Raw genomic sequence first — 18,017 nt, 5'->3', positions numbered from 1 at the left:
GTTCACAGTTGGATGCTCAGCTACTTTTGAATGCTCACATAATAATTTATCAGGAGGATTTCTCCTCTAGATGGTTAAAGCTCTTCCTACAAGTCCTGATTTATTACTGTTTTTGTCGTGCCAGAAGAGGTTACCTCATCTGGAAACTGGAGTAAAATTGTCTTCTTGGCAATATTGGTTCGTTCTTCAGTATTACTTGAGCTGATGACTTGAAGTACTTTCAGGTCTGTCGTTTTGCTTGGTTTGGGTAGCAGAGTGCTGCTTTGTAGTAGCTGTTAACCCCTTATGGGGTTGTGTGTAGATTTACTAAGCTCCAGCAATGGGCAGCTGGGAGAGGGAGTCAGCACAGCACGTGTGGTAGGTGATTCCTGTGTCAGATCTACCACGGAAATACGGAATTTGCTGCTACTGTGGAGTTTGGTCTTGTTCTTTTTCAAAGGCTTTGACTTCTTCTAGGTAAAAAGAACAGATGAAATTCAAGATTGCAAGATTTGGTTCTCCTTAAGTTCTTCAGACACGTTTTTGAAGCAAAAAGGCAAAGCTTTTAGTTGGAGAGTTCTTGATTGAAGSCTTTTAAAATTATTTAGAAATAACTTTCAGGAAGGATAAGCATGAGCTTGTTTTATTTTTGTTATAGCAGTTGTTGAAAACACACAGGAAGCATTCAATCTATGCAGAAACTTAAAAGGAAATGCTTCAAGTTTTCTCTTTCTTTTTTTTAAGTGGGGTTCAAGCTTTCTCTTTTTTCAGTGGGGTTTGTCCTGCTTAATATTTAGCTTCCTAAAAGTGGGATTATCCTGCTGACCATAGAGGAATATATATATATAGTTACATATATATATATATATATATATACGTATACATATATACGTATATATATATATATATGTAACTGGCAAAGTTTACCGATCAAAATTAGATGCTCATCCCTGTTCTTTGGTTTAAAATAAAATAAAATAAAATAACTATAGCATTTCAGACAGGGTTTACAGAATATTAATATCACTACATGATAAGTGTAGCTATATCATCTTTAAGAAATAACCTCTGAAATGTGCAATAAATGTCGTAGTTTCAGCCTGTGATACAAAACTTCACTTTTTTTTTCCCCTCCACCTCCTTGCATTTCCAGGATGCAGCATCTCTTGGATCTCAGAAGGGTGGGATAACAAAGCAAGGATGGCTCTACAAAGGCAACATGAACAGTGCAATCAGTGTGACAATGCGGGTAAGGCTGGTAATGCCCCATGGAAAATAAGAAATGACCTCTACTAGTAAATTATCACTSTGCCTTGGAGAAGGCAATGTGCACGTGCTTTGCTTTTAACAAAAACAGCATGGCCTGAAAGAAGGATGCCTGTTTGGAATTTGTGCTAGTGAAGTCTTTCTTTCCTTTTACTCTACTTAAATTAGAAAAAATGTGTTWAATATCCAGTATGTGTAAGAAGTCAATGTTCTAAATCGTTGTCCCAAATGGGCTCTGGTGTGTCACAAGATGATCTCTTTTCTACTAATATGRGTTTTATTTGTGTTACCTTCTTATTTAGAAAGCTATTTGTAATTGTGTTTTTCACAATAAACACCTGTTTTATCTATCATGTTATAGAGGTCACTTTAAAGATATTTAATGAGTGAAAAATATTTTCAACTAATCTTGCAGTGTAATAAGGTATTTCCATTTAAAAAATTGTAATAATAGTGACTGYATTTGCATTTTCAATTTATTGGATTATGTTCAAGTAGAAGTTTTCTTTCTCTGTAAGCTTTGTGTGTTAATAATACTTACAAGTTTTGTAAGATGAAGCTGATCAATGCTGGTGTCTTAACTTTATTTATTTTTATTCTAGTCATTTAAGAGAAGGTTTTTCCACTTAATCCAGCTTGGTGATGGATCCTATAATCTCAATTTCTACAAAGATGAAAAAATATCRAAAGAACCTAAAGGATCTATATTTTTAGATTCATGCATGGGAGTGGTTCAGGTAATTATAATTCAGTTCTGTATTTGATAGCAAGTACTTTTTTTTTCCCCAAAATTCAGATAACTTTTGTGGGACACAGACAAGCATCTGTTATGCACATGAGGCACATGAACTACAGATGTCACGTGTTACAAAGGCGATGAAACAGGTTTTACTGGAAAAGAAATTGAATGTGAAAAATTTTCTAAAAATGGGCAAAAAAATCACTTGTTGATGCTTAATATTTATCAAATGAATCAAACAAAATTTGAAAGCAAACACCCCAAAACCACAACTTAAATCATTACAAAATGACAGCATAAAATTGAAGTTCTGTTACATTTTGTACTTACATGGGCTGTAAAATATTTTGCATAGCTTCCTGTGTGGGATTTTTGTTGTGGGAATTGTATTAAATTCAGTTACTTCCAGATGCGTTCATTTGACCTTTCTAATATTACTTCTATGTTCTTTCCTTTATTTTAGAAAGTTAAAATCTTTTGGCAAAATATTTGTCAGCAGAAAGTGCCAAAGAAAAGAATTGCTTTCATGTGATTCTGTTAGATATTTACAGTACATCATGTAACTGTTTTGTTAGGCACAGCCTACCTGGGAGAAAAAATCCTGATTTTAAGGCTTTGTTAACTTTGATAGTAATAGGCAAAGTTGAATAGAAGTACATTTTAAAAAATTTATTTTGAGTATAAATTTTGTTGGTGAAGGTTTATGCAAAGGGATACAACAGCTTTATAAAGGATTCTATTTTCAAAAAAAAGTAAGAACATTTTTGGATACATATTATTAGATTTTTTTAATGAAAAGTGTTATAATTTTAGTATACTTTTTCACCCTACAAATTGTCTGTGCAGATTTACACAAATTGTTTTCCCTTTTTTAAGAAAGTTATTCCCTAGATGCCGTGGTATGTTTTGTCTTGTGCTTCTTACAACGTATCTTTTCTGTGCTCTTCTTGTACAACTTCCTCTGCTGTGGCATCCTTCTCTAATAGCAAAAATTCTTCCCCTTCTGGGTCTTGTTTTTCTCAGCCTGCAGCTGTTTTACAGGCTACTGAGGGCAATGCAATATTTTATAGGTTGCATTGTCAGAAAACACCAATGTTTTTACAAGTCACAGATGAAAGAAATGCACATTTGATCTACTGGGCACACACAGCTTTGAATTCAGTGCAGTGAATGTGTGAATCCAGTATATATGCGGATAATGAGATTTAATAACCACACGCAGTTTTCTTTAACATTTGACTTTTCTCACTGTGGAGAATTTTAGAGAAATTCTTCAGATTTCTGCCTACACTAAAATATTTCGTTTCTTGGGACTCGGTGATGTTAGCACACACTTAGGCACTTTTTGGATTGGTTTTTTTTTTCTCTGAGTTTGTGAAAATATAATGTAGTAAAGTTCATTCTTGGAAAAAGAAACCAAAAAGCAAAAATGTGTCCTGTAGTAATTTTCTTTTCTTATTCTTTGAAGCCTTTAACATCATGAGGTTTTTTGTTTGTTGGTTTTAAACTATATTGTAATGCTAGAAAGCCTTTGTTTCTACATAAGTACTTCCTGTGAGTGCTCTGGAATACGTTTTGTTGGAATACTTGGAATATAATACTCTGAAACTTTGTCACTTTCTGCCCAGATCCCTAAGTTACTGTTTTTTTCTATTGTAGGTGAAATGTTAGGTCCATACAGTAGTTTCTAGGCAAAAAAGTACTTTAGACCCTTACAAGTTTATTGTTTAAGACTTATATCTTTAAAAACTATAATGTGTTCTGCATTATCAGCAGCCAGTTAATCTCGGCACTCTGGCTTTTCAGAAATGTGTCTAGAAATTTGAGATCAGTTCTGAATCACAGTTTGGAGCAAAACCAAAAATCACTGAATGTGCACTTCTATTAAGCTAAGTCATTCAGGTATAAAATGCAGTCATGTAATATACGCAATGTATGTATTTAGCAAGGTAATTTAAATACATAGATATGTTTAATTCAGTGATTTTTGAAAATAAATAGGAGTGTGATCTGCCTCACTTATGTCAAGATTTAACCTGTGGAAATTTAAATTAAAATTGTTCTTAAGACTGAAATTGTGAAACTTAAGGGTTATTTTTCTTAAGATTTACTATTTTAATACTTTAATTCAGTCTTAATATTTTAATTCAATGTATTGAACTGTATATTTTTGTTAAGAGATATGAGATTATTTCAGTTTATGGGAAGACAGGATATAAAGAGAAGATGTCATAAAAAGGTCTTTTATTTTATTTGTAGAACAATAAAGTCAGACGTTTTGCATTTGAGCTGAAGATGCAAGACAAAAGTAGTTACCTTTTAGCTGCAGACAGTGAACTGGAAATGGAAGAGTGGATAAACACACTGAACAAAATCCTCCAGCTTAACTTTGAGGCTGCAATGCAAGAAAAACGAAATGGAGAATCTCATGAGGGTAAGCAGAATTTGCAGTAATGAGCGATAAATGGTGATGCATTTATGTGATGATGGCTGTGTACATGCAGCTACAAGGAAAGGCTTTCTCTGGGCTATGTTTATCACTTTTTATTTTTGGTAGCAAAAATTAGACATCTTTTCACTGTCTGTTGGATTGATGGGAACTGTCTCATGTGGGCATTAGCAGGGCATCTGCACTCGTGTAATATGTATCAGTTTCATTAAGAATAAAGAAGTTAAACTAGCTACTGAGGTCTTTACTGGCATCCATTCAGTGCTGTAAGCTGCTTTGCTTTCAGAACAGATGTCCACAGGGCACTGATCTGTGTTCTTTCCAGCTGAGTGGAGAGTGGAAGAGAGGAATGATAGTCTAGAAAATGGAACCTACCCAGAAAAATCGGGAGGAGTCAGGTAGTTTAAGGAAAACAGAAGACTGGGAAGGGTTTTGTTTTATAATAAATAAAATGCTTCCAGAATGGAAGTAAAGTATCCTGTGTCCACTCTAGACAGCAGAAGAGGTTGTGCTTGTTGTGAGGGAGTTTACTTTAGATATAAATCCCTTGAGCACACATACTGTTTCTGCACTTCAGGATATTAAGTGTCTCTGTTAGGGCTGGTTAAGAATAGGTGAGGCAGACATCTCTAACGAATGACATGCAGGTTTATTTGATAGTGTGGTACCCMCTTCCTTCATTAGTGCACCCTCAAAAAGAAAAATGCACAACTTTGTCCCCAGACTAAGTGCATGCATATCCGAAAGAAGATGGAAGAGGCTCCTTATAAATAGCATGATACAGCAAAAGGAATAATGAGAATTTCAGAGAAGGTATCACCATCTTATGTGAAGGTGGTACTGAACAGGATGTATTTTCAACAAAAGCAAATCAGAAATAGAGAAACCTGCAGCTTTATAAAAGACATTTTAGTCAATGGTCATAAATTGACTTTGGAAAACCATGCTGCTTAGAGGCAGCTGAACTGTTGCTTTGACAACAACTCCGAATCATTGAACAGTAGACTTGGGTACCTGAATGAGCAGAGGGAAGGCACTTTTTTTTAAAATCAAATTACAACACCTACTGAAATAAATAAATTTGTGTACTGAGTGTCTCTTTTCCTCACGTGCATATCAAAATTAGTATTAAAGCTGGTAGCTAGTTATTTAGGGAAGATTGCAAATAACTTCTACCTTAGCAATTTCTGTTACTACAGTAGTTGGTGATATCCTGCAGGAAGTCACTACATCGGAACAAAATGCTGCAGTAATCCACAATCTGCTTATGTTAACATTTGTTGCATTTGAAGAGGGGAAGAATTGTGAACATAGGAGTCAGAAATAACTTTGCTACGGAACTCTCAGAGTTGTTGTTTTACTTTTAACATGGTTTTCTAATTGCAGATGATGAGCAAAGCAGAATGGAAAGCTCCTCATGTAGTTTTGATAACTACTATCCTGAAAGTGCAAAGGTAAGTTATTGCAGATGTGGACCCAGGATATGGATATTTTACTTAGCCACCAAAGGCTAAGTAAAAAAGGCTAAGTAGTCTCCTAYTAGAGTACTCTCCAAAGGCTAAGCAGTCTCCTCAGGCAATAGAGGTTACTATTGAGCTTCCACTTATTCTTCTGCTTTTAGAAGCAAACTAGCTTCTCACTTGAAGGTTTATATAAAAAGCYTTACATGCTTTTTTTGTTATATTGCGGACATAAGCGTTAAAGTATTCCTGTATAAATCTGGTTATACTAAAACCAAGTTTTAGTTTTACAATTAGAAGTACATAGAAACCTAATAGCAGTAATATAAATGTGAGATCCTCTTCCTAATGTGTTTTATTTCTAACTAGATGGGAAATTCAAGGGTGTTTCCTGTATTAGATAATTCTTAGTTTTTAATTTTGTTCTTGGAGAACTGTGGTAGAATCCTGSGTTGGCTGGGCCTGTGGGATGGAACTCAGTACTTCCCTTTCCCTTTCCCTTGGTGTGAGGCCCCAAAGAACATCAAAAAGACTTCACTACTTGGATTCTATTAGAGTGTGAACTATATTATTTAAACTGTTACGCAGTGAAAACTCCTACTCGGTACATAAGACAGAATAGAAGTGAAAAGGTTTTATAACAGAAGCTTCCCCTGCCCTCCTGCATGCTTGGTTTCATTTGGATGGTGACTGCTGTGTTGCAGCAACGTCTGTAAGGCTCTGTGTGAAGCCAGGAAATTTAGGTTTAATGGCATAAGGGCTGGGGATGGTTGCCTATCTCTGTTSAAGTTGCAGGATGCCCACTGCTCACTGTGACTTCCTTGCTATTTCTTCTGTGGGCCACAGGTTGCAGGCTTGTAATTTCTCTCAGTGAACAGGTTCAGAAAWACTCTCCTCTTCCTCTCAGATGGTCTGTCTGACCTAGTCACTATTTCTGAAGGAATGCAATTTATAAGCTGAGARTAAACAATGAAACAGATACCATCTGCCACTGTAGCTAAAACATCAAACGATTCCATCAGAATAGATTGACAGGCTGGGACAGTCAGGTTTTTGTTGAAGAGCTGTGGGAATCGAACGAAACAGCTATATTACACTGTGAAAAACTATTTTAAACACAAACATAAATTTAGATGCTTCTGTTGTATGAAATACTTTTTCTGTCTTTAGAGTCAGAGCTATTAGAATGGAATGTGTAGGTCCCATATGGCTTCTGGAGGCCACTTTGTTCAGAGCTGTAGCACCTGGGTGTGATGTTAGCACTACAAATGCTGTTTCCTGTTTCCATGACCTTTTGATGAGAGTCATCTCAGCTCTTCAGGCTGGATGTTTTTCTAGCATGATTGCTAGGATGTTTTTCTCATCTCTTTAAGCACTAACTTTTTTTATTCCATGGATCTCATTTAAATTATTTTTGTTTCCCTCAAACTAAGCTTTTCACTTTTTTCATTTTACTAAATACAAACTTTGAAAACAATTTGCTGTAATGTAGTTTTCCAGCCTTTTTGCCTTGAGAAGAAATGCAGGGGAAAAATTTATCCTTTTGTGTTACTGCACTGTTTGTGCTTTAACTTGTTTATTTTACTAATTCCTTTTTTTTTTTTTTTCTCCCCAGTGCGTAGGAAGACCTATGCACTACTGAACCTTCCTTTAGATTAATTTATAGTCGTTCAGTTGTTTTGCTGGTTCTAAGAGGAGTATTTTCACAATAGCTGACCTCATATCCCTATGAGGAATGAGAAATTCCTTCAGGGGTGATTTTAGAACACCTGGCAGGAGGAAAAAAAATAGCCCCAGTCTTCCTAGGAAAGGCTGACCCTTGTGAGTGCATTTCCAAGCTCTGTTTCCTGTCACCAACTGTTAATTTATAATATTGCTGAATAAGATAGTATTGTGCATTTCACTTAGCTTTTCTTTTTTTTTTTTTTTTTTAGCAAATATATTCAAATATGGTAATATTTGAAAATGAGATGTCTGCTTTAAATAACCATATATGCCTTTTTTAAATAACTATATGATTATCATGACCTGTGTATCCACCACCTACTTAACCATAACTGCCCCGGTGTTTCTTGAGGCAGGAAAGTGTTTTCTCCATTTATAGATGAGAAAATTGTATTGCAGAGACCTTCCCGTGCCTTAAGTAATGTCAATGGCTGCATAGATATTTCACTTCTTGACTTTTGACTGGGCCTGCCAGTCAAAATCATCTTAAGTGCATAAAATGAAAGACCAAAAAACCTGTCAATATGGATTTGCTGAAGCAAACTCTGGCTGTTGCTATGGCTTGGGCCATCTTCCTCTTTATTCTTTTCCCTTCCCAAAACTTACATGCCAGATGCTTCCCAGTCATACCAGATGCTGAATAAGCAATATCTACCATTGCCCTGCTGATACTGGAAGTCTTGCTCATTTCTTTCACAATAACTTGCTATTTTTCATGTGTGTGTTGAAGAGAATGGGAAACGAAATCCATTAAAGCATCTGTCCTCCCCGGCATGCCCCAGCAGTTCACCTTCTCTCGCACACCTGGAACACTCTCATTAGCATCTTCTAGACACATCATATGTTGTGACCGTGGCTCTTCAAATGTGCAGCAACAATAAAGATGTTATAATTTTCACTGGCCTCATCACCACTGAAGACTGATTAACCCACTGAGCTACTATGATGCCTTTCTTTAAAAACATCACAAGCTCATACTGAGAAGGACTACAAATTTTCTGTTCATATAGCACCTACGGTGTTTTTTTTAGGATCTACTGTATTGTAAATTAAGCATATATAGATTATTCATGTTTTTCTTGCAATAGAAATGAAATCCAACAGCCAGGGGAAATTGTGAGATAAAATACAGATCTGATGGATCTGTAGAAGTTTTAATGGAAACAATTGTAAGAAAAATCAGACTTAATGGAGTGCTTTTACAAAATGCTCATCAGCAGAAGTGGTGGATGATAACAATAACATTTGTCAGCTGAAAACAAGTTAATTCATCTGCCAGTAATTTAAGATTTTTCTTATGATTGTTCAACCCTTCTTTTAGGTTGGTGAATAGAGCTGGTATGATTTCTGTTTTGTTTGAGGCATAGTAGGAGTTTCTCCAAACTGCAGCAAAGCAAATGTGGGCAGGAGATCACTTCCAGCTGATGGTCAGTAAGGAACATTCTGGGTTGGCAATTTATTTTAACCAATATAGATTAAAAGTAGGTTCAGGATCTAGAAAAAATGCTTGTCTGTAATGTAATACTTTGTATCCCTGTTTAGCCAGCTACGCTTTAGGAAATTTAGCTCTACTACACTGCTAATTTTGGCTCATACATACATCTGCTTTTGGCTCATCCCATACATCTTGGGACTTCAAAAACATAGAATATTCTTTAAATAATCTCTTTTTATGGAAGAGTAACCTATGTATACCATCACTTTACATATTCTATTTTGTTCCACTTTTATTTTACCAGTAAGCAGGTATCCAGAAATCCCAGGCAGGATTGGTAGCTACCACCTAGCTCTATACAGTGGCTTTGGAGTTGTGAGGTTTTGCTGTTTTGGGCGGTGTTTTTCTTTTATTTTCTTCTTCTTTTTTTCTCTCCCATCCTACCCACAGGAAAACCACTTCTTTCCCAGCAGAACTCAAGAAAATTTGCTCGGATGGTGTTTCTTAATTTAGATAACCTCCTGCTTCCTGAACAATCTTCTGCTCACAGTATCACTTTGAGCTTTAACCTACATTCATACTTCTTGTTTGTTAATGTGAAATGATTCTGTGAAAGTTATTTGTCATTTAAAGAGACAAAGTGCTGCAAGAGGCTGCACTGCAGTGTGCCTTGCACGTGCCCTGAAAGTTCCCTCTTGCTGATGTTTTTGTGTTTTGGGTCTTGAAAGAGCTGTTAGAGGAGAGGAGCCTTCTCATGGGCAACTTAAACTGTAGTTTAAGAGTTGCAAAACTCAGCAGAAAAGAGGACATGAATTAAAAGTGTTTACAGCTTTGAACACCACAGAAAAGGAAACTAAATTGAAACCCACTCCCAATTAATAGTCACCTATTATGATTTTTTTTTTTCCCTTCCATTGAACAGAGCGCCAGAGAAGCAGAAATCAAGTTCAAAAGTGAAAGCAGAGTTAAACTATTTGCCTTGGATCCGGATGCACAGGTTAGATGTTTTATGAGAAAGTGTATTGTTTTTATTTTGATGTTTTGATCCCTGTGAGATGAACAACTTAATCAACTTAAGTTTTTTTTTTTTTTCTTCCTTTTCCCCAATTGAAGAAACTTGACTTTTCTGGTATTGAACCAGAAGTGAAGCCATTTGAAGAGAAATTTGGAAAAAAAATTCTTGTGAAGTGTAATGATTTATCCTTCAATTTGCAAAGCTGCGTTGCTGAAAATGAAGAGGGACCAACTACAAATGTAAATAACTTGTCTAATTACTGTTACTGTAGTAATAAATTTCTGTATATCAACATTGTCATTATATTTAATTGCAGAAACTCCTTGCTGTGTTTGAGGATTTTATTCTGTGATTATTTTTTTCTTTAAATCAAAATGAAAGACTCAATTCTAAGAGAAGTATTTTTGCAAGCAACCTTTCTGTCAAATTGTAGAAGTTAAAATTCTTCTTTAAGGCTTTCATACCTTGTCTATAATGACCACAATGATGGCCTTCTGTAATTATTTATTAAATATGATGCTCATTTTCTTTTCATACCTATAACTTTATGGTAATATAGATGGCAATAACATTTCACTTTTCTTAAAATGTCTAGGTAGAACCATTCTTTGTCACATTATCATTATTTGATATTAAAAATAACCGGAAGATTTCAGCAGATTTCCATGTTGATTTGAACCACATCTCAGTGAGACACATGATATCCAATGCTTCCCAACAAATGATGAATGGTAGTGGTGACAGCTTGCACAGAATTCAAGGGATTTATGAAACAGTACTGCAGTATCCAAGACAGGTAAGAAGTGGTACTGTTTGACTTGGATTTTGAATAGAAGCAGTTTTCTTACATGTTTCAAATGACTTTACATTATGTGAAGTAAAAAAGTGTGTTTTTCTCCCTTTATATTTTTCTCTTGTTTTATATTTAGGGAATATTTTCAGTCACCTGTCCCCATCCTGACATTTTCCTTGTGGCTAGAATAGAAAAAGTATTACAAGGAAGTATTACCCATTGTGCTGAACCATATATGAAAAGTTCAGATTCTTCCAAGGTACGTCACTTTTTTTGTGGTGTTGGAAAAAATACTGAGACAAGATAAGTTGATTTTAAAAGAATGAATATCAATCAAAAGTTTTTTATACGCTCTCTTCAGGGGGAACAGTGTTCTTTTCTGCTGATAGAAAAGTGGTAAATGTGAATGCAGAAAAAGTACTTTTCCATCAGTCTTAATGTATATCAAGCCAGTTTTTCCAGATATGCTTGAGATTTTTGCAACTATCATTAGAAATCGTCAGATTTGTGTTTTAAGAGTCTGTTTGGGAAGAATTTGCTGATAGTTACTGAATGAGGGGAAAAAAAGAGAGTACCTTATTTTTGATCATCTTGGGCCTGACCCGTATGGGAAGGTTAGTTGTATCCTAGTCTTCCATAATTTGATGCTGAGTACTAGAATATGTTGCCTTGTATTACTGAAATTGCCGCTAGGAACATTTGTTGTCATATCTGCTTGTGCTGTCCACTTCTGGTTTTAATTTGCTTATAGCCTGGTACAATTAATAACACAATAAGCATTGAATTATTTTTTCTATTCCTGTTCTTTGGGGTTACACTGAATTTATTTGAAATAAAGGCAGAACAAATCTGGCTCTGGAGTCCTCCCAGAGTGTCAACCCAATGAGCACATTGCACTTCACAGCAGGATTGCTACAACTGCAGCAAATTCTGCGGCCAAAAAATCACTTGTTCTTCCCTTGAACGTTGCTCACTCTGGTGAATTAGCCGTGATCATTCATCAAGGTTTCATGTCTCAGTGTTTCCTGCTTTGCAGGGAGGGTAACTGAGAAGTGGTTCAAGTGTCAGCTCTTCATAATGTCAGCAGTATAGATCGGGCATAATGTTCAGGCAGCCTTGCTCCATTTATGGGGCTGCTATTTATGGAGTAAATAATAATAATACTATAAGCATCRGGAGTAAGCGTTCAGGCAGCTGTTGTTTATGGAATGGGGCACCACCTGCTCTGTCAGGAGCTTCTGCTGGAGCTCTAGTGGTTCAGGTCAACCTGCCCGCAGGTGGAGGGAGGGGATCCTGCCCCTCTCCTCAGCTCTGGTGAGGCCGCACCTGGAGTATTGGGGCAGTTCTGGACTCCCCAGTATCAGAGGGATGTGGAGCTTTTGGAGAGGGTCCAGCGGAGGGCAACGAAGATGATTAAGGGACCGGGACATCTCTTGTATGAGGAAAGACTAAGCGAGCTGGGCCTGTTTAGCCTGGAGAAGACCAAGAGGAAATGTGATCTTTATCTACAAATACCTCAGGAGAGAATGTATGGAGGAAGAGGTCAAATTCTTCTTAGTGGTGGCCAGTGATAGGACAAGGGATAATGGGTACAAATTGAAGCACAGGGCGTTCCATCTCCACATGAGGAAAACTTCTTTCCTGTGAGGGTGCCAGAGTCCTGGCACAGGCTGCCCAGGGAGGCTGTGGAGTCTCCTTCTCCAGAGGTCCTCCCAGCCCTCCTGGATGCCCCCCTGTGCCCCGTGCTCTGGGTGTCCCTGCTTGAGCAGGGGAGCTGGACTAGATCATCTCTAGAGGTTCCCTCCAACCTCAATCATTCTGTGACCAGCTTAGACTGGTAGATTTCTTCTTTCATTGTTATGTATGTTGCTTCTATGTAAAAGGCGTATTTGCTCACTCAGGAGTTAATAAAAGCAAAAATTAAAGACTTTAATACAAATGAGTATTGGAGAGTTGTAAAGTATTATAATTAAGACAGTCTATGAGATCTTAATACAGTAGCCACATTCTGTAGCTCCTCATAATACAAATATTTATATAATATTTTAGTATTTACTGCATGGAACGTATTGCAGTACCTAGAATGGCAGTGAGTAGGGAAGTGAGTGGGGGAAAAAAATATTTTTGTCTTCAATCTTAAATTCTGTCTCAAAAAAGCAATTGAATCCTGTCTCCTACCTATTGTGTGTTTTTTACATATCTTTAAAAAGGCTTCTCTTTTTAGTTCCTTTGAATAAAAGAATTAAATCTGCCACTAAGAAGTAAAATATTAGTTTTCTTAAGTCAAATATTTAATATAGTTTTTATATATTATAAAATCAGCTTTGTCGTGAATATTTATCTAGTGTAAATGGATACATTTAGTGATTTCATATCAGAGCCAATTACTTTTGTAATTTGTTCTCTTTATTCCATCTCCTTTTTTATATTCTTACAGTTGTCAGTTGTTGAATAATTACAAATGAAAAAAGGCAGAAATCAAGGGACTTGTTCATCATCATTTTTCCTTACATAGTTAGGCACATATTATCAGAAGGTGTAGATGAGTTCATACTTTCACCCATGAAAAGTTGTGAAATCAGTAGACGCAGATTAACCAGAAATGTATAGTTGAGAGAGGTTTTCATTCATCTTTCAGTCATAGTGTTAGTATCTTTGTCTTGTAAAGATCATTTTATAATTCTTGTGAGTGTATATGTGTGGAAGGATTTTTTACACCATAAAAAAAAAAAAGTACCAAGTACCTTTTAAAAATTGGCTACTATTGTGTCCCATGCAGGTTGCACAGAAGGTTTTGAAGAACGCTAAGCAGGCATGCCAGAGATTAGGACAATACAGAATGCCTTTTGCCTGGGCAGCTAGGTAAGGAAGGACCTTGTCAAGGTCTGTTTTTTCATAACTGTTCTTTTTAACACAATCTTCTATAGCTAGCCTCTTTTAAAACTTAATATGCTATTTTGAGTATTTATTGTTTTGTTTTAAATTAACCGTAGATTTCAGGGAAGCGAGATTTAAGCCTCAGTTCTGTAGTGGGAGAAATAATTATAAGCAATCATATACATTATGTTATTATTCAAATAACTTGAATATTGCCTATTTTTTATTAATTTTTATTAAGAATTTTCATTTTTATTTGACATTTTATTTGTTAGACTGAACTTGCCAGAACTTGTCTACAGTGAAAGCAATATTGCATACATTCTAAATCTTACATGAACTCAGTCGAAATCAAGATTTTTTCTTTCAGGACACTGTTTAAAGATGCCTCAGGAACACTAGACAAAAATGCAAGATTTTCTCCTCTCTTCAGACAAGACAGTAATAAACTTTCAAATGAAGACATGCTGAAGTTGTTAGCAGATTTCAGAAAGTAAGTTTAATTTCCTCATTTGTTAGTTATGTTGGCAGTTTAATGTGTATGGTGTTTGTGTTCTTAAAGGAAAAATACTATGATCATGAGTAATATATTTATGCCAGCTCTCACAGAAAGATATTCAAGTATTTTTGGCAGTATCCAGCTTCATTGGTGGTGAATGTGGCTAAGGAAAGCTAAACAACAGGACTTCAGTCATCCTTTTGTATAAAGGATTCCTAAAGACTACATCATTTTGGCTGCAAGTCTTAATAATCTCTGGCTGACAGATGACCATATCAAATAAACTACAATATTTCAGAGTTTAATCCCCTTTCTTATAAATAGAGTATGCTATATTAGAGCTATATTTGCTCCTTAAGCATTTGCAGTTCTGATATATCACAGTTACTTGGATTTCTGTTAATTTTAACAATTGCTGATTGAAAATTTCATAAGACTTTGTGTAAGAACTTTATTTTTTTTCTTGCTCACCAAATTTGATGAGGGGATGAGACTTACATCATTTAATTCTGTTTCAGCGCACAGCTTAAAGATTCATTGATCTTCATACATAGCAATGAAAATGCTATGTACTCATATTTCTTGTCATAGACTATATTTTTGAAACTAAAACAGTAAATGAGCCTGCCTTATTGCTTTACTTTATGAATTAAGGGAATCCTTTTGTGTAGTTGAATACAGTATTTTACAGAAATTTTTAATAAGAAATGTATTGTAATGTCTAAGGCTAAGATTTATAATCCAGAATTGAACCAGAAGCCAGTTGTTTGGTTTGGAGCACAAGGATGGTGGTTTTGGAAAACTTTGCAGCTGCTGCTTGTGCAATAATTAAAGAAAAAAGCAAAAGCAGCTGTTGACTGTATTTACTAGTAAAGTTTTCTCCACTGGTGTTTTAATATGAAAGATACTTCTTTAAAATGTATTTCTCAATCAGCTACATAAAATTTCATAGCTGTCTGGTTAGTAGTAGATAATTGCTGGGTAGGTCGTTGTTTTGGAAAAAGGAAGAGGTAGGAAAAAGGCTACTTTGTGTGGAAGGCGTGTTTTATTAACTTAATGATTTCTATTTCCCTACTAGCCTCTCGCTCAAGTTTACACCAATACAGGCATGTGAGATGTAAAAATCTTAATTATCTCCATGCTGCAAAAGGTCTTGAGTTACTATAAGATAAACATAACTTACCTTTAGTGAAGTTTTTCATTTTGAGTTAAAGAAATAAAAAACATGCATTTCCTTATCTTTATTCACATTTGTGAATAAAGCCTTACCTTGTTCTATTTTTGTTGGATTTTAAAAGAGAGCTCTGAATTTTATTTAAAAAAAAAAAGGTCCAGATCAGTTTTCCATTCTCAAACCACCTTTCTTCACACAATCATTTTTCAGGATATTACTTTTGGTTCTGTTTCCTATTATCTCTTTTCTCTAGCATTTCTGATAGGTAGATCTGCATTGACATTTGTGGGTTTTTTTCTTTTTTTTTCTTTCCTTCCTATAGACCTGAAAAGATGGCCAAGCTTCCTGTTATTTTAGGAAATCTGGATGTTACGATTGATAACGTGTCACCAGATTTTCCAAGTAAGTATGAATAAACAGTGTTAAATAGACATACAAGCTTTTTCTCTTCAGTTTTTTATTGATTTTTAATATATTTTCAGATTATGTTAACTCATCATACATTCCCATGAAACAATTTGAAAACAGTACCAAGACACTAATAACGTTTGAAATAGAGGAATTTGTTCCCTGTATACCAAAACATACTCAGCCTTTCACCATCTACAACAATCATCTTTATGTTTATCCAAAGTACTTGAAATATGACAGTCAGAAGTCCTTTGCAAAGGTGAGTATAGGAAAAGAGTACGTTCTTCTCTCGCCAATTTACTTGAGATTGGTTACATATTCTATTTCTTTGATAGTCATTCTAATTGAGTATTTGGGTTTTTGTTTTTTAAAAACCACTTTAGGCTAGAAATATTGCAGTATGCATTGAGTTCAAGGATTCTGATGAAGAGGATTCTCTACCTTTAAAGGTTAGTGGCTGGTTAAAGGAAATAGTGAACAATTCGCTAAATTGCATGCTGATCCTTAATTTGTCTGGTTTATGATAGCAGATGTCTATTATTCCTTTGTATTTGATGTAGGAGTGTTTTTTAAATGAATTGCTTGTTCTCAGAAGAAAAGATTAATAAAGAGCCCTCAGAGTAATTCCTTCCTTTTCATGAACAAAAATTTCAAGAATAAGCTTCTTGCAAACAAAAGGTGGCTTATGCCTACTCCATAGGAGGAATTCTTAAGAAATTAAAACAATAAAGCTTTAGATCAGCTGCAGAGCCTAGCTCTATATTTGTTCCTAATCTATCATAAAGAAAAAGAAGTGAAATTGCCTGAAATTGGAAAAAAAATAGGAATCCTGAAGGAAAATCAGTGTTGACTTTGCATAAGAACAAGCAGTCTAGTGGTCATGTAATCTTCAGCCTATACAAAAGAACCAGATTTTGATTCTAGTGTCATTCTTAATTCAAGTTTTGATTTGTTTTAATGGTTTGTTTTGGGTGGGTTTTTTTTTGTTGTTTTTTTTTTTTTTTTTGGTGGGGCGGATTGCTTTTAGCATATTGGAAATTAAAAGCAAGACTGCCTTATTCTAGTAATATCTAGAGTCTAAGGGCAACACAGATGGCTTCTAGTCAGTTTTCTGGACTAGGCATTCAGGTAGAGAAGAGGTTATATTTCTCAAAGGAGCTGTCAGTTTTTCAATCAAACTGTGGATGTGCTAATTCTTCATCTTGGCAGCATCTCTGTAGTTAATTTGCTTTTTAATACAATGTGCTTATATAAATATCACATTTGAAAGGAGATGAGCAATTTACTCAGCATTTTTAGTTTTTAGTCACTGTTTATATCCATGATAAATCTGTGATATTTTTGAAAGTCTTTGATCTACAAAAATTGCATTGTTATGTTTATGAATATTCATATTTAAACATGTTACACAAGTTAAAAGGTAAAAAATTTGGGTGAAGCAGGTTCTAAGGTGGAAATGAATAAAGGTCATAGTCTTTGTTTTTCTGTTTTCCTGTTATTAGTGCATCTATGGTAGACCAGGTGGACCAATATTTACTAGAAGTGCATTTGCTGCTGTTTTGCATCACCACCAAAATCCAGAATTTTATGATGAGGTAAGCTACCTTTATAAGTTCAATTTCACTGTATTCTGTATTTTCTAAGTGTCAAAAATGCCAGAAAAGTTTTGAAGATTCAAGTTGTTGATGATTATTTGAGTGACTTGACCTTTTTTGACTGTCAATATACCCTTGTTAACTTTTTATGAATTATTCTTGAATTTTGCTTCTGCTAAAAAGTGATATAGACCAATTTAAGAAATATCTAGTATGCGATGTCATCATTCTAACTGAAGACAAAGACCAGGATTTTTTGCCTTTCAGATTAAAATAGAATTGCCAACTCAGTTACATGAAAAACATCATTTGTTGTTCACCTTCTACCATGTCAGCTGTGATAATTCAAGCAAAGGGAGTACAAAGAAGAAAGATGTTGTTGAAACACAAGGTTTGTCTCCTCCCGCTTTGCTTGCAGGAACTGGTGGGGAGGTTTGTCTGGTAACTTGGGATCCTGTTGAACTGATCCAAAAATGCTTCTGAACTTTCCTAGACAATTTATTTGCCTTTTTAGACATTTGTGATTGTGCGTATTCAAATTTGTGTTTGGCCCTCATAGTAGCTCTTCCTGTTCTGTGAATTATCCAAATTGTCCAAGAA

The 18,017-nt window shown here is 35.3% G+C and overlaps 1 protein-coding gene across 1 annotated transcript in view; it reads left to right on the top strand.

The window, feature by feature from the left end:
- The window catches only part of LOC112946492 (dedicator of cytokinesis protein 9-like), a gene marked incomplete at its 3' end in the record, with an annotated part of 56,799 nt that overhangs the window by 24,731 nt on the left and 14,051 nt on the right, over positions 1-18,017 (top strand). Inside the window, exons 6-20 of the mRNA XM_026038328.1 lie at positions 1,133-1,228; positions 1,848-1,982; positions 4,244-4,418; positions 5,820-5,887; positions 9,976-10,050; positions 10,167-10,307; positions 10,664-10,864; positions 10,998-11,120; positions 13,641-13,723; positions 14,109-14,231; positions 15,734-15,813; positions 15,894-16,081; positions 16,206-16,271; positions 17,325-17,417; positions 17,685-17,808. Coding sequence (XP_025894113.1) covers positions 1,133-1,228; positions 1,848-1,982; positions 4,244-4,418; positions 5,820-5,887; positions 9,976-10,050; positions 10,167-10,307; positions 10,664-10,864; positions 10,998-11,120; positions 13,641-13,723; positions 14,109-14,231; positions 15,734-15,813; positions 15,894-16,081; positions 16,206-16,271; positions 17,325-17,417; positions 17,685-17,808 — 1,771 coding nt within the window. The remainder of the gene's footprint in view (positions 1-1,132; positions 1,229-1,847; positions 1,983-4,243; positions 4,419-5,819; positions 5,888-9,975; positions 10,051-10,166; positions 10,308-10,663; positions 10,865-10,997; positions 11,121-13,640; positions 13,724-14,108; positions 14,232-15,733; positions 15,814-15,893; positions 16,082-16,205; positions 16,272-17,324; positions 17,418-17,684; positions 17,809-18,017) is intronic.

The sequence above is a fragment of the Nothoprocta perdicaria genome, unplaced genomic scaffold (assembly GCF_003342845.1).
Source record: "Nothoprocta perdicaria isolate Ctin4 unplaced genomic scaffold, notPer1 scaffold_208, whole genome shotgun sequence".
NCBI lineage: Eukaryota > Metazoa > Chordata > Aves > Tinamiformes > Tinamidae > Nothoprocta > Nothoprocta perdicaria.
The sequence above is the reverse complement of the archived record's forward strand: the minus strand, read 5'-3'. Positions and strand labels throughout refer to the sequence as shown.